Source organism: Platichthys flesus, chromosome 17, assembly GCF_949316205.1.
Source record: "Platichthys flesus chromosome 17, fPlaFle2.1, whole genome shotgun sequence".
Lineage (NCBI taxonomy): Eukaryota > Metazoa > Chordata > Actinopteri > Pleuronectiformes > Pleuronectidae > Platichthys > Platichthys flesus.
The window spans coordinates 21,020,975-21,036,592 of NC_084961.1; the positions used below are offsets into that span (position 1 = coordinate 21,020,975).

The 15,618-nt window shown below is 40.3% G+C and overlaps 1 protein-coding gene across 2 annotated transcripts in view; it reads left to right on the forward strand.

Annotated features, from left to right (window-relative positions):
• Window positions 1-1,385: 1,385 nt before the first annotated feature.
• The window catches only part of arhgef1a (Rho guanine nucleotide exchange factor (GEF) 1a), a 111,735-nt gene continuing 97,502 nt past the window's right edge, over window positions 1,386-15,618 (forward strand). For both annotated transcript variants that reach the window (XM_062409871.1, XM_062409870.1), the window contains exons 1-5: window positions 1,386-1,609; window positions 12,517-12,679; window positions 12,887-12,954; window positions 13,864-13,927; window positions 14,276-14,408. In XM_062409871.1, coding sequence (XP_062265855.1) covers window positions 1,547-1,609; window positions 12,517-12,679; window positions 12,887-12,954; window positions 13,864-13,927; window positions 14,276-14,408 — 491 coding nt within the window. In that variant the 5' untranslated portion in view covers window positions 1,386-1,546. The remainder of the gene's footprint in view (window positions 1,610-12,516; window positions 12,680-12,886; window positions 12,955-13,863; window positions 13,928-14,275; window positions 14,409-15,618) is intronic.

The window sequence follows — 15,618 nt, forward strand, 5'->3', positions numbered from 1 at the left end:
CCATGCCTGCAGTTACTTTTATACTAGGAAGCTTACGAGCAACTCACGTCTAAATGATAACACTCCTCTTTTGATTGGTGGATCAGTAACGAATAATTCGATTTTTTTGTGTCAGTCCATCCCCTAGCATGTCACCACTGAGGGAGCTTTCACTAACCAGTGACAGGTGGTCGGTCTTTTTTTCTTTTTTTTTTTGTCTTTTTTTTTTGTCTGTGACATTGTGCCCCCCCTGGAGAGTGTCCGCGCCCCCCACTTTGAGAACCACTGTTCTGAACTAACCATAATGTAACACGACAAGTTTTAGGATTATGTTACACCAACCAGTTAACTATACAGTGGACTGTGCCTCCTGAGGTCCAGTACAAATGTCATATAAACATTTTAACAGTTTAAATTACATTACACATTACTATAAGAGTCGAGAAGCTAGCAAAAATTTGACTGGGCCAGTCAAACCCTTATGATGTATTGATTAAAAAGAGAGGAAGCTAAACTGGGTTAAATACTTTTCATAAACCCAAACATGAACATATTATATAAATGTATGTAAATATGTGCACAATAATGTACCTGTACACATTTTCCTGTGAAGCTTTAAATCTCAACAGTAGGTGGCAGCACTAGGTGACATTATAAAAAACTAAGAAATTGAGAAGCCGTTCTTTTAATAAGGCCTAGTGAGAACAGAACGTAGAAGGGCTTTGTATGTTAGAAAATAGGAGTGAGCTAAATACTCCTTGACAGCAAAAAGACTAGACACTTTAAACATAAAAGCCTCAGATCCATGTATTAACACAAAATAAATGGTCAAGTTATAAAGCAACAAAGTTAAACCAAAGATATTATCTAGCTATAGTGCAGAGGCTGCGAAGGGCCTGATCCATTGCATTGTAAATTACAACTCAGGTAAATGTTTTTCAGACAAATTAATATATGATTCTGTAGAACTTACGGTAAGTATGGTGAGTATAGTGTTATATAGTATAGAGTTACCCTATCATAAATAATACATTAATATTAACCATATAAATTGATAGGTTACCCATCGAATACAGGAAGTTCAGATGTATTCTGAAATCCTTACAACAGAGACATGAGCAATGAAATTTTGATGAACTACAAAATAATAAAAGCGCTTTGTAGATGGTTTCTGATGTAGTAAAGAGCAAATAATTGTCTGCACCAGAGCTTAACACTGTGTGTGTGTGTCTGTGGCTGTGTGTGTGTGTGTGTGTGTGTGTGTAGGTGTGTTTGTGTGTGTGTGTGTGTGTGTGTGTGTGTGTGTGTGTGTGTGTGTGTGTGTGTGTGTGTGTGTGTGTGTGAGGGGGCGGTGATGATTCAGAATTCAGATTTCTCACAGAAACAGCCTCTTCACTAGAAGCAGAAGTACATTGCAGATGGCCAGTGAGGAAATGTTTTAGTTTTTTCGCTTTCTGAGGATCTAGAGAAGCATATAAACATTAATATTGGATATTGAATTTTCTGACTTTCTGATTGCCTGAATCTTCCTGGAACCTCTCATTGTGAGAAAATCTGAACTGTCACAATGTCAAGAGTTGCCAATCTGTCAAAACTGCGGCAAGAAAGGATGAGGGAGATCAGCTTGCGGGTGAGTTGAAATCATCGGACAACTTCTGTCTAAAATGGTGTGACGTGTTTGATTACAGGAAAAGGTTAATTCGCTGAATATATATATATATATATATATATATACAGAGTATCGTACATCGTTTTATTTGGTTTCCTTTCTGTTTTTGTCACTTCCCCTGTTTTCTATATCACTGTGTCCTTCCTGTTCCTAGACAGGGCCTGCTCTTAATCACAAGATTACAGGCATGTCAGACCAAAGGACCTTATATCTGCACTTGTACATCTTATTAGAATATGAAGGATAATGCGGAATGTTTATTTATATGTCTTTTCTTGTACACAGTGTGCTTCAAAGGGGATATTTGAGTACAGCAACTGTTGCCATGGAAATACAAGTGGGTGTGTGTGATATTATTGCTTTCTTTGTGAATATTGTAGGCCTCAATGTTTCAAAATAAAAATACATGTGAACACCAGTGATTACATAATCTAGTGGTTTTATATGAGCCATCAGTTATACACCATCCCCCCTTCCTCTGTTGCACCTCTGACAGCTCTCTATTTTTATTTATTTTGAAAAGCTAAGATGACCTCGGCTTAACAGAAGCGATGGAAACAAGTTTAACTGACTGTGTCATTTGTGGTGAGATATTGGCAGATGTATGAAGGTACAATGTATGACAACTTAATATGTGGAAAACTCAAACAACGTCAAAGGAATAGTTTCAAACGGCCTTGCATTTTAATGGCTGTACCCCTGCGAATAACATATTGAAAGCCGAATCCAATTATTATAATTATGACAATAAAAGTTGTTGCCAAGCAACAGTCAGAGATGGGCAAAAATACATCAAAATGTATTTTGATACAAAATACAAAATACCCCTCAAATAAATGTATCAAAATAAAATACAAAATACTGGTGCCAGAAAATGTAACAAAATACAATACATGTATTTTGTAATTGAAATATAGTAAATACTTTTTCTGGATTTTCTGTTTTCTCACAATTTGGTATAGCAGAGCATTCAGGTTTGGGCTGTATAATTTACACAAAGCTCTGGTGAACCCCACAAAAAGGAAGAACAGTCACAGAATGTCAGTGTAACTAAGCAGAGCTAATAAAAGACAACAACTTGATTGATTATGTATATATATATATATATATATATATATACAGCGGTGGCCAAAAATATTATAACACCATTAGGATCTGACAAGATTTACCTTTTTTTTGCCTCTAAAACATGATAAACTGGACCGATCTCTTGTACATTCAAAGGAAAGCCTTTGGCTTGAGTTGCAGAAGGCATGGGATAAAATTAGGGTTGAAGTTCTTAGGAAATATATTGACACTATGCCAGAGAGATGTGCTGCTGTAATTGCTCCAAAATGTGGACGTACCAAATATTAAAGTTAAAAGTGGATAAAATCAGCAGGACTCACTTCATCTGTTATTTGTTTGTGCTCAGAGCAACCATCTGCATGTTTCATGTAGATGGTAGTTATATATATATATATATATATATATATATATAACAATATATTTATGGGTAAACAGCCCAAAAACAAATATTCATCACATATGAATAGCATCACACATTAGGCCTATGTATACTATAAAAGCAAAATATAGAATTAAAACCAGTTTTACACAGGTAAATAGCCTAAATAAATTACTGTACATAAAGTTCTGCACAGAAAAATAAGTGAGTAGCCTACTTACTTCTCTTTTACTGAACCTTGGCCAGTGGCATGGTAGCCTACTATTTTCTCTCTTACATTGGCCAGTGGCATGGTAGGCCATAGTTATATATTACAGTGTTAAGTGTAATATTCACACTGACATATTTATGACATAATAATCCTTCCATTTTGGTTCTTGAGACCCAACCATTGATATGGCATTATGACATTCACGTTGAGAAGATAAAGCAAAACTTGTAATACAGTGCAAGATTAGATGGTCAGATGTCTCTTGATAAGGTTATCATGAACATACAAGCTCCCAATCTCCCTCTTCCTATAGCTAGCTACTCAACTGATAAGTTATCTAGCTAAACACTAGCTATGCACTAGCCTAGCCAGCACGCTAGCACCATTAGCATCAATCGCTAGCTTGATATTAAAACCATCACCATGTATATACAATAGGCTATATAATGTAGCCAGACCCTGACATAAGTTATAAATCCAAGCTAGTTGACATCTGTCTCTCAGATAAAATATTTACCTTGACAGACAATCTGCTGCACTTGAAGATCTGAAGACTGAACTCGTGAACTGCTTTTTGATTAGTGGAGAAAGTATTTTGAATATTTAAAATACTAAATTACTCCACTCTAAAGTATTTGTTACAAATTACATTTGATTTTTATCGGCACTATCAAATACAAATTACAAAATACTTAAAGTACTTGAAATACGTATTTCAAATACAAGTAATTGAAATACTGCCCATCTCTGGCAACAGTAACATTTCTAGCTGTAAAGGCTAACAGTAGCTAGCATAACACTGTTCAACGATTTTACAACTTACATTAAACTCATAATTTTCTCAAAATATATTGACGATGTCTACCAGACCATTTACTCACACCAGACATTTTTTACTGCAATTTGTTGTACTTAAGCAGAGCTGCCAACTCTCACGCTTTCGCCGTGTGACACACGCTTTTGCATGTTTTCACACGCACTCACGCCACACATCCAATTTCTCACGCCAAATAAAAACGGATCTTTGAAAATAAAAACTATGACTAAATCTATTTTAACTTGTTGACGAGACGAGACGAAAATAATGGTGGTTGACTCACGATAATTTTTTTAAACATCCTATCAGGCCGTCACTAAGTACCAGGAGCGGGCGAGTGTGTGTGTCTGTGTTTGTGTGTGTGTATGCTCCCAGATAGCGCACTGGTCCGTTGGCTGGCTCCGCCCCCCGCCCCGCACACTCGCACAGAGAGACACAGTGAAAGCAGAGCGCGTTCTCGTGGAGCAGCCTCTCAGTGACTCACTGCTTCTTAACTATGGAAAGCTTCTTAATCAGAGCAGAGGCTGCAGTTGGTTACTATCGAGCCTCAGTTTCTGTGTTTGCCTCCAGTCTGACCTGCTCTCGCTTTTTATTTTATATTTCGCAGACTAAAACATATTTTTAAGCTATTAGGCTGCAGCTATATGTTTTTATTTATTTAAAAATAGGGTACTTCTTATTTCATACATTTTCCATAAATATGGGGAGGACTCAAACAGCCCTACATAGCTCTGCGTTTATTTTATTTCAAAGTGGTGTTAACCTTCCCTGTGTATTGCGTTTGTTGATTTCCTTAACCCTTCCCCTAACCCTAATCTGTTACAGTGTCATGGGTCAAATTTGGGATTAATTTGATTTTAATGTTCTTATATCATGTGATATGTAAATGAAGATGAGAAGAGAGGTGTGTCAGGAATGTTTGATGATAATAAGCCTATTAAAATATAAAAACTTACTTGAACAAAATCTGTGGATTTCACCCATGAAAAATATCTCAGGTACGCAGGCAAAATCTAACACTGGGTCTTATTCAGAGGCAGTGCCAATATAAGTCCATGGGAAGCCAGGCCTCCCAAAAAGACCAAGTATATACAGTGGAAGATCTTATGCAATTTTTCTCCATTAAAGCCAATTAGAGGACTTTAGGGGAGAAAAGAAAGGGGAGTGGAGGAGGTGGGAGTGGCAGTAGTGATTGGCCAACAGTAGAAACAATAGCTGTATAGATATTGATTAAGATTAAGATATGTTTATTTATACCAAACACATGCACAGACATGCACAACACACTTATGCAATGGTAGGTAAATTTAACCTCTGCATTTAACCCATCTGGGTGCAGGACACACAGAGCAGTGAGCGACCATGTACGGCACTCGGGGAGCAGATGTTGGGAGAGTAAGGTGCCTTGCTCAGGGGCACTAGACAGGGTAGGGAGACTCTTGGATTTTTTGGACAGATCAATCCAGGTTCGTCTTTTGTTGTCTCTCCGTGGAGTCGAACCAGAGACGAACCAGAGACCTTCTCTACCCATAGTCCAAGTTTCTACCACTAGACCACCGTCTAGCTGTTCTGCTTGGCTGTTGTGCTGCAGTGACTGACATATGGGCATTTATAAACAGAGACAAAAGATGTATTGTGAGAGCTTGTTTCACCCTTTGATTTGTGAGAGTTACTCGATCATTAAAGCATTGGAGAATTTCAGAAGGAAAAACAACTCAGACATTTGAAAAAAATATATAGTTTATTTAATATTTAGTTAAAACCACTGATTTAATCTTTAACAACATGTTTTAACAGCTTGTTTTATTATCGATTGTTTAAAATCTCAATTTTAAGGATCTAAAGCTGTGAAAATAAAAGTGATGGAGTATAACATATTACTTTCTTTGAAATGTATCAGGGACTCCCCCTCCCGGCTCTGGGCGCAGCCCCAGATGATTCACTGTCCAGCTGATGCCCCTGGCCTCAAGTTATTATCTTAACATTCTGGTAGCAATTTTAGAGTTACTCATACTATTAACTACACTGCAAAGCAGCAAACACTATAACTTCTGAAAGGGTGGAATTCATTTAAAACCATTTTATCATTTATATGCATATAAAACACTGAAAGACTTTATGTTATGTTGTGTTGATATAACAACCCAAGTGAGAAGTCATTGCTGGAGCAATATGTCTCCTGTCACTTCTGCTTTTGCATGTGTGTTCATGTGATCATGACAAGAATTCCTCTTTTTTGAGTACCAGCCTACAGCTGAAGAGAGACAAACACTGCAGACAGATGTTACATTCAGTTGCTGCATGCGGGAAGCTCTGACTTATTTCTGAGGAGATGCCTTTTTTTTGTTGTGCAATAGTAGTAGATTTGTAGGTGGCTAATTATTAATAATCATAAAATATGATTATTAAAATAATACAAATTATTTATATATTAAAAAAATGATAAAGCTATTAATTAAGAATAGTAAAATAATGAATTAGAAATTATACGGTTATCAATTAAGAATAGTAAAATAATTAATGAAAACAATAAAATTATCATTAAGAATAATACAATCTGTAATTATTACTTAATGCGCGGGGCACCAACCTGGTTACAGGGACCAACACGTCAATCTTTAAAGATCATCACAGTTTATAAAAGTTAAATTAATGATTTCAATATTTAATATTAAAGATTATATAATAAACAATGAAGGGTTTTAAGTTTGAGAACAGGCTTTAGTTATCCAGCTGTATTCACATACATCTGCACAAATAAACAAAGAATCCAGATACTTTAATAACAAAAGGATTTATTAAAAAAAGGGAAATGAAGTTAATGATTCCTCATTTAACAAACTCCAATATTTCAGAGTCTGCAGGGATGAACAGCTGTGGGGCAGTTGTTTGGGGATCGTGGAAAAGAAAATCTGGAGAGGTCTGGAGAGGTCATCAGTGCAGGGAAAAAGCAGAGGTCTTCAGTGAGCCCAGCTGTTTTATTAACCTGAGGAGGGGCCCGCCTTCTCAAAGAGTTGGTCCTGGGTATCAGCCAATTGATATCAGAAGTCAAATCTCAGGGAGCGGCTAGAAGATGGGGGTCCTCCTGGGGGACACTGGAGATGTCTGCTCCTCCACTCAGAGGAACACTTCTAGGCTCGATTGGAATGTGAGAAAGTCTAAAACTTACAATATTATAGCGAAACCCAACAGTTTGCACAACAAGCAAGCATTGGCGACTGTAGAGAGAAAAAACTCCCTCATTAACTGGAATAAACCTCTAGCAGATCCCTAGACTCAATATGGGCACCCATCTGCCTCGACTTGTTGGGCTAAGAAGAAAATAATGGTGTAAGTGGCGGCTGTGGGGATAGATCAGGTTGTCCTCAAACCAGAATGTCAGCGGTTTGTTCGCAGTCCTTCCTACTCCGTATGCCTGAGTGTCCTTGGGCAAGATACTTAATGCAAGATAAAAGTGTGCCCATAGATACATTGTAAGAATGTGTGCGAGTAGTAGAGCCAGAACATCGCTTTATAAATACATACAATTTCTAAATGTAATTATGTAATTAATGATGGTAACACCAGTTGATAGTGTAAATAATAATACTAATATAATAATAATAGTTATAATAATAATGATATTATAATAATTGTTGAGAAGTCTCAGATCTGGACCCTTCATGCAGTCTGAGAGGGAGATGGGGTGGTATATGCATTATGAGTTCCCCCAACAGTCCAGGCCTATGGCAACATAACTAAGGGATGTCCTGCCCCAAATATAAGCTTTATCAAAGAGGGACATTTAAAGCGGGTGCTAGTGCCAAAGAAGAGGAGTCTGTTAGCTGAAGTTTCTACCTCCCATTCTACTCTTTCAAACTCAAGGAAGTAAAAGTGAGCTTTCAGGGAGCAAAGTGATTTTTTTGGATACTAAGGTGCAGTGTGAACTCTAATATATGATCGGTCTTGATCGGTAAGGGATTTTTATGTAAGGAGCAGGATTTTCATTGACCTTCAGTTATGCTTCTAATTGTTTATTCTAATCAATGCTGCAAATTCCCTTATCTTGCTGATGTTCTCTGTGCCTCTCTGAGGTCTCTACATTATTTTTACCCTGTTAAAAGTTTTAGTTTTTCCTTACTCTTGTTGAGGGTTAAGGGCAGAGGATGTCACACCGTGTTAAAGCCCTATTAGACAAATTGTGATTGGTGAATATGGTCTCTATACAAATAAAATAACAGTTTACCCTCTTAACAACTCTACCAGCACGTGTCCTAACTACACTTTGTGTGTATAGTTGTGTGTATGCTTGCCTATCTTGGTTGTGTTTGATGTTAACTGTCGGTACTGCAAGAAAACTGTCACTCTCTGTAGCAACCTCAACATCAGTCTGTAGACTGAGAGAGTTGTGCGTCTTTGTGAGTTATTTCTCCACTCCCAACTTCAACACCTTCCTGACATGGTTGATTGATGTCTTGTCCTACCCTCTGAATCCTCCTCCCCGAAAGAGTTGACAAGATCCACTGAATTAGACTGCTATTCAGAATCATCAAATGAGCTACATTTGTGTCTCCCTCAGCAGATTCAATGGGCAAGAAACTGATATCATGGGATAAGATTGCGATGTACTACTTTTGTGTTCCCCTCATCCTCTTCCAGCTTAAATATGTGTGTCTGTGGGTGTTTGTCTATGACGGTATATACTGTCTCCGCCCATTTGACTGCAAGCTTCTTCATTTACCTTAAAGAGATGTTAGTACCTACTAGAGCACTCCGCTCCCAGAATTTAGGCCTACTTGTCGTCCCTAAAGTCTTTAAAAGTAGAGTAGGAGCCAGAGCTTTTAGCCATCAAGCTCCTCTGCTGTGGAATAAACTACCACTTTCAGTTCGGGAGGCAGACACCATCTGTTCGTTTAAGAGTAGGCTCAAAACCTTCCTTTTTGATAAAGCTTATAGTTAGAGCTAATTAGTGCGGCAGAACGTTACTTGTTCTATTTTATGACACATGACACACGGAGCTTCTTTTTCCAGCTTCTCCCTCCTCTTCTCCATCCCTAGCCCCCTTCCCCGGATTCCCTTTGCTTTATCACCCGCAGATCCAGGGCCTTTGTTGCCGCACCATGGATTGCAGTTTGTTGATCGCGCACAGGGGGTCGCGGTGGTGGATCCAGTGTGGCGGATTCTGTGTCGTGTGGGCTGATCATGGTGGTGTTGGCGGACCCTGTGTGGCGGATTCTGTGTCGTGTGGGCTGATCGTGGTGGTGGTGGCGGACCCTGTGTCGCGTTGGCATCGGGTACGGGCATTGGACCAGGACCGCAGCGGCGGCTCGTGGTGGGTGGCGGTGGACGGTGACTGAGGACTGGAGTGGCGTTCTGGTCTGGATGGTGGATCATGGTCCTGCTGGTTGCTGACCATGGACTGTGATTGCAGCGGGACTGCTTGGCATGTCATGTTGGGGTTGTCCTTCGGGAAGTCTACCCTCATCAAATGCTGCTAGAGACTTTAATCTTTAATCTTGAAGACTTTAATCTTGATGATGTTTTCCTGCACGTGGCATCTATTGCACTTCTGTCCGTCCTGGGAGAGGGATCCCTCACATGTGGCTCTCTCTGAGATTTCTACGTATTTTTACCCTGTTAAAAGGGTTTTTAGTAGTTTTTCCTTACGCCGGGTTCACTCCGGACGCGGAAGCGACGCGGAAGCGAGGCCTGTGCGCAGCGCCAATCCTCTGGCTCCCATCCACTCCCATGTTAAATCGTTGTGCTGAACACACCGGACGCTGAAGCGTAGCGTTGCGCCGCGGCTGCCTCGCACCGTACAGCGATCGTTTCGGCGTCGAGTCTATTTTTTACGCTTGACACGAGCGTATCGCGCCAGGAAACACACTGAAAAACGATTTTAAACGATATTGACGACATATTTTATATGATATAAATTATCAAATATGCATCCCATACTTTGTATTCACCCTCTGTTGTCCTGGAGTTTGAATTTTACCGCTTTTACCGACCACATTATTAAATGTCCCCCTCTGCCCATCCACTACAGCCACACAAGCAGTGATACAGATAAAAAGAGAGAGAGAGGGGGGGGGCTACGTATTCTCCACATAGGCTTGAGTTGAGAATACGTAATTTACCCCAGACCCCCGATTTTTTACGGAGCAAACAGCGAAGTTCTTCAACATGGATGACATTACATTAATAATTGAAGTGGAGAAGTACAGTGAGTTGTATGATCCTCGGAACATGTTGTATAAAGACAAGACTAAAAAGGACACATGTTGGGACACTGTTGCAGTTAATTTTGGAGCAACAAGTAAGTATATGCTTGAAAAAAAATATGAAATGCCATTTTTACTGCAGGCTGATAACAGCGGCGCTTCGGTGTCGCTACCGCGCCCGGTGTGAACCGCCAAGCGCCGGCGTGCTAGGGATTAGCGCTTACGCCTCGCTTCAGCGTCGCTTACGCATCGTGTGTAAACCCGGCGTAACTCTTGCTGAGGTTAAGGACAGAGGATGTCACACCCTGTTAAAGCCCAATGAGATGAATTGTAATTTGTGAATATGGGCTATACAAATAAAATTTGATTGATTGATTGATTGATTCATTCCTCTCTCACCTTTGTTGGCGAGGAGTACTCTATCACCCTCGTTCAGATGCTCTTTGATGCAATGTTTTTGCGCAATAGTTACTGCCTCTTAGAGGTTGGAACACGAGTGTATTCACATAGCTGCTATAGTCAACAACCAAAGGGTCCTGTAACACATGTTTGAACATGACATCAACAGGGAGTCTCGGAACACGGCCGAACATGAGATGGAAGGAAGCGTATGCAGTCATCTCATGCACCATTATATGCAACAGTTAGAGTATGTATTTGTTGGCGCCACTTGGCCTTCTCTCTCAATGGCAACAAACAAAGCATATTACCCAGAGTCTTATTGATCTCTCAGAGCCTCCATTCCCCATTGGGTGGTATGCTGTAGTGTGCGACTTGGAGACTCCTGATAACCTGAGTAGTTCCGCTATAAGCTCACTTTCAAAAAAATTGGCCCCAAACTGGAACTTTTGTGGGAACTGTATTTACCTTGTCATATACAGACATAGATATAAACATTTTGTTTTGTCATAAGCTGATTTGAGCCCTGAGGAAATCTTTGTGGCATTCTTAACATAGGTCTTCACACAGTATTTGCAAATGTACACAGCCTTTCCTTTTACATTGGCTGGGGTGAAATGTCCAAACAGATGAGAGAGTGCACGTCGCATTGTCCTGTAGAATAAAATGGGAGAAAAGCTTGTAAAAAGACACTAATGCAGTCCTGGAGATATAAATAGCAATTGGAATCGTATTTTGTTTACAATTTACTTAAACATACCCAATAGAGATTTACTAATCGGCGCAGGTCAAGTTTATTACCGATGCGCCGATGGCAGTAAACGTTACCGATGTACGGCCGATACATCGGTGCACCACTAAGAAATACTAATCATTTTTTTTTACGTTTGTATAAAAATGAAAGTAACCTTATCTCAGTATAGTGAAGAGAAAGTGTCAGACATCCCAGGTTTGATCCTCAATGTATATGCAGTGATCAAGAGACCATCTACTACCACAAGAGGGCATGAATTAAACATGAATGCAAGGCAGCATCAGGCTCTTTATGAGACAAAGCACTATTCTAGGATCAGATGTAAGGATTTAATTCTAGATAAAGATATACAATGGCTTTAGACAATCTCTGCTCTGAAAGAGCGCATCATGTGTCATCTGACTGATTAGCTCCAAAAGCAAATCAATCTGGAGATAATGTCCCAATAAATATTCCCCCCAAGACTTTTGAAAATTTGTCCATGCATTGAATGTTATCCAATGCAATGCATGTAACGGGACATCTAACGCTGGAGGTGCTTGCAGCCCAGAACAACATCAATTAGCAGTCTCAAATCTTTTTGTCACAATAACACAATACACCAAAGACAGCAACAAGCTGAGAGCCCTTACCATGTATTATGTACAGGACTTTTGAACTCTGTTACAGTGATCAATTAGGAGATACATTTATTATTGATATTATTGTTAATGATAATAATGTTAAGAAGAAGTATATTGTTATTATTAGTAGCTCGTGCCTGTGACTATGCTTCCTTGGTGTTGGTGCCTCAATTTAGCCTGGTACCTTTCACCCGGGCCACACTGACTGTATACTGCTGCATGTTTCGGTTGTCAGTTGTTCACACTGGTTGGGATGTGTTTGTGTGTGTGCGTGTATGTGTGAGACAGAGAGAGCGAGGTAACAGTTTGGCCTGGGCGTTAGCAGTGGTGCTATTTCGACAGTCGGTTTCTTTTTCAGTTTTTGTGACATTCATAAAGAAGTCATTTTCAATTTTGTTTCTATTTCTTCTCCAGAATAAAGAGAGAGAGCGCATGAGGGAGCAAGAGAAGGCAGCAAGGGAAAGGGAGGCACGTTACAGCAATGGTCATCTCTTCACGTCATTGACAGTTTCAGGAACTACACTCTGTACAGCATGTAACAAGAGTATTACTGCCAAGGAGGCCCTCAGCTGCCCGAGTAAGTAAGAGTTTGTGCGCTTCTACTTCTATATACACTGAATGGTGTTAAAGTGGTAAAATCTAACAAAGTAATCAAATAGTAAAAGTTCTTAGTTATTCTGGTTTCTCTGGTCATAATCAATATCTGCAGTTGTAAAATAGAAGAAAGAATGAAAGAGATATATGTTTATGGTCTTTGCTTTAATGTCTAATGTTATTTTTCTAGCATGCAACATCACTATTCACAACCGCTGTCGAGATACTTTGCCCAACTGCGCTAAAATGAAACAGAGGGTAAGATACACGTTACACAAATCTATACAAGTCAAATTATTATTATAAATACTTTCTCAAAATTATCTTAATACTGATTTTAAGTTACTTTGTATAAATGTAATTGAACGGTATGAATGCAACTTGATAGCGGTGCTCAAAAAAAAGTTTTCTCAGAGAGAGGGACACCAAGCTCAGAAAGCTTGTGGGAGGGAGAGAGAGAGAGAGAGAGGGAGGGAGAGAGGGGGAGGGAGAGGGAGGGAGAGAGAGAGAGAGAGAGAGAGGGAGAGAGAGAGAGAGAGGGGGAGAGGGGGAGAGAGAGGGACTAAACAGTATGAAGTATGAACCTGCCTGCTTGAGAATGGCGCTGTGCGGCGCTCTGGTGTAAAGCCAGCGTAAGCTTTCTGCTCACCGGATGTCCATGGGGAGCTCATTCTACCATTTAGGAGTCAGAAGCGCAAACAGTCCTGATTTTGATGAGTGTTTGATGAGACCAGTCGAGCTGCTGCATTCTGGATGAGCTGCAGAACAGTAAAGACACAGAGTTTCTCTTGTCACAGCTGCTCAGAGATCAGTGCCGCAGCTTCTTGATCACAGCAGAAGCTGCAGTTGGCTTGTACCGGGCTTCAGTTTCTGTGTCCGCTCCAATCTGACCTGCTCTCACTTGTAGTTTTCATATTTCGCCAACTAAAATATATATTTTTAAGCTATTAGGCTGCAGCTATATGTTTTTATTTATTCCAAAATAGGGTTCTTCTTATTTCATACATTTCCCACAAATATGCCAGTGTATTTTCTTCTCCTCTTAACAAGAAATTGGTGTTTTCCTCTGTTTTAAAATGTCAATAAAATGTCATACATTATGTTGAAATACAAATTTCAACATACTGTTGAAACATCACACAGTTTGTTTGTCCCCTATTACCACAGCAGCAGAAGACTGTCCTATTGAAGAATAACTCAGCCTTGCAAAATATCACTCTGCGTGCAAAAAGTAAGACATATTCAGTCTCTTCCTTCTATCTCATTCATTACTCCTTTTGACACATTTCTCTTCCTCATGATTACCATTTACCCATTCACACACACATTCATATTATGCATCTATGGACAGCACTTATTCTATGAGGGGCAATTCAACATGCAGATGGAGAAGACTGGGATCAAATCATCTAACTTGTGGTTAGAGTAAGACCGCTCCTTCCCGTCAGTCACAGCCGACAAAATGCGGTCCTCTTCTACATTATCAAACTCTTTTTTCCTCCATCTACTACAGTTGTTTTTTTCCCTTGTCTTGCCCTCCCTTCCCTAATCCTCTAACTGCATCATAATTTTTCATAAGCTCCAGGAATGCGTGAACGCCCAAGCTCGGCCATCTACCCTTCTGATAGCTTCCGACAGTCCCTGCTGGGATCCCGCCGAGGTCGCTCCAGTCTGTCCCTGTCTAAGAGTGTCTCAACCAACAACATTTCAGGGTGAGCCTCACTTCCAGTGACCAGCTACTACAATAGAAGGCAAAATTCAAGATGGTGCTGTGCCAAGTGGCAGCCTATTGCATAAGCACCCGGTCTCTTTTTGTGTAACTTTTATGTCTTTCTTTTTCTTTCACTGACCACCATCACCGACACAATGGCTGTGTGGCAACTTTTTGTTTCACTACTTAGCTTTCTGTTTTATCAATCAAATCAATAAAAAAATTGTATAGCATATAGCATATAACATATTCACAAATCACAATTTGTCTCACAGTGCTTTAACTTGGTGTGACGTCCTCTGCCCTGAACCCTGAACAAGAGTAAGGAAAAACTACTAAAAACCCTTTTAACAGGGTAAAAATACGTAGAAACCTCAGAGAGAGCAACATGTGAGGGATCCCTCTCCCAGGACGGACATCAATCAATCAATCAATCAAATTTTATTTGTATAGCCCATATTCACAAATTACAATTCATCTCATAGGGCTTTAACAGGGTGTGACATCCTCTGTCCTTAACCCTCAGCAAGAGTAAGGAAAAACTACAAAAAACCCTTTTAACAGGGTAAAAATATGTAGAAACCTCAGAGAGAGCCACATGTGAGGGATCCCTCTCCCAGGACGGACAGAAGTGCAATAGATGCCACGTGCAGGAGAACATCAGCAATAATCAAAGTCTCTAGCAGCATTGATGAAGCACAGTCCATGCTCAGCAACCATCTAGACCACGATCCACCATCCAGACCAGACGCCACTTCAGTCCTCAGTCACCGTCCACCGCCGCCCACCAGGAGGACCCATCACAAGCCACCACTGCGGTCCTGGTCCACCGCCCGTGCCCAATGCCAACGCGACACAGGGTCCGCCACCAGCACCACGATCAGCCCACATGACTCAGAATCCGCCACACTGGATCCAACACCGCGACCCCCGGTGCGCGATCCACAAACCGTAATCCATGGTGCGGCCACAGAGGCCCTGGATCTGCGGGTGATAAAGCAAAGGGATTCCGGGGAAGGGGGATAGGGATGGAGAAGAGGAAGGAGAAGCTGGAAAGAGAAGCTCCGTGTGTCATGTGTCATAAAATAGAACAAGTAACGTTCTGGCGCACTAATTAGCTCTAACTATAAGCTTTATCAAAAAGAAAGGTTTTGAGCCTACTTTTAAACGAACAGATGGTGACTGCCTCCCGAACTGAAAGTGGTAGATTA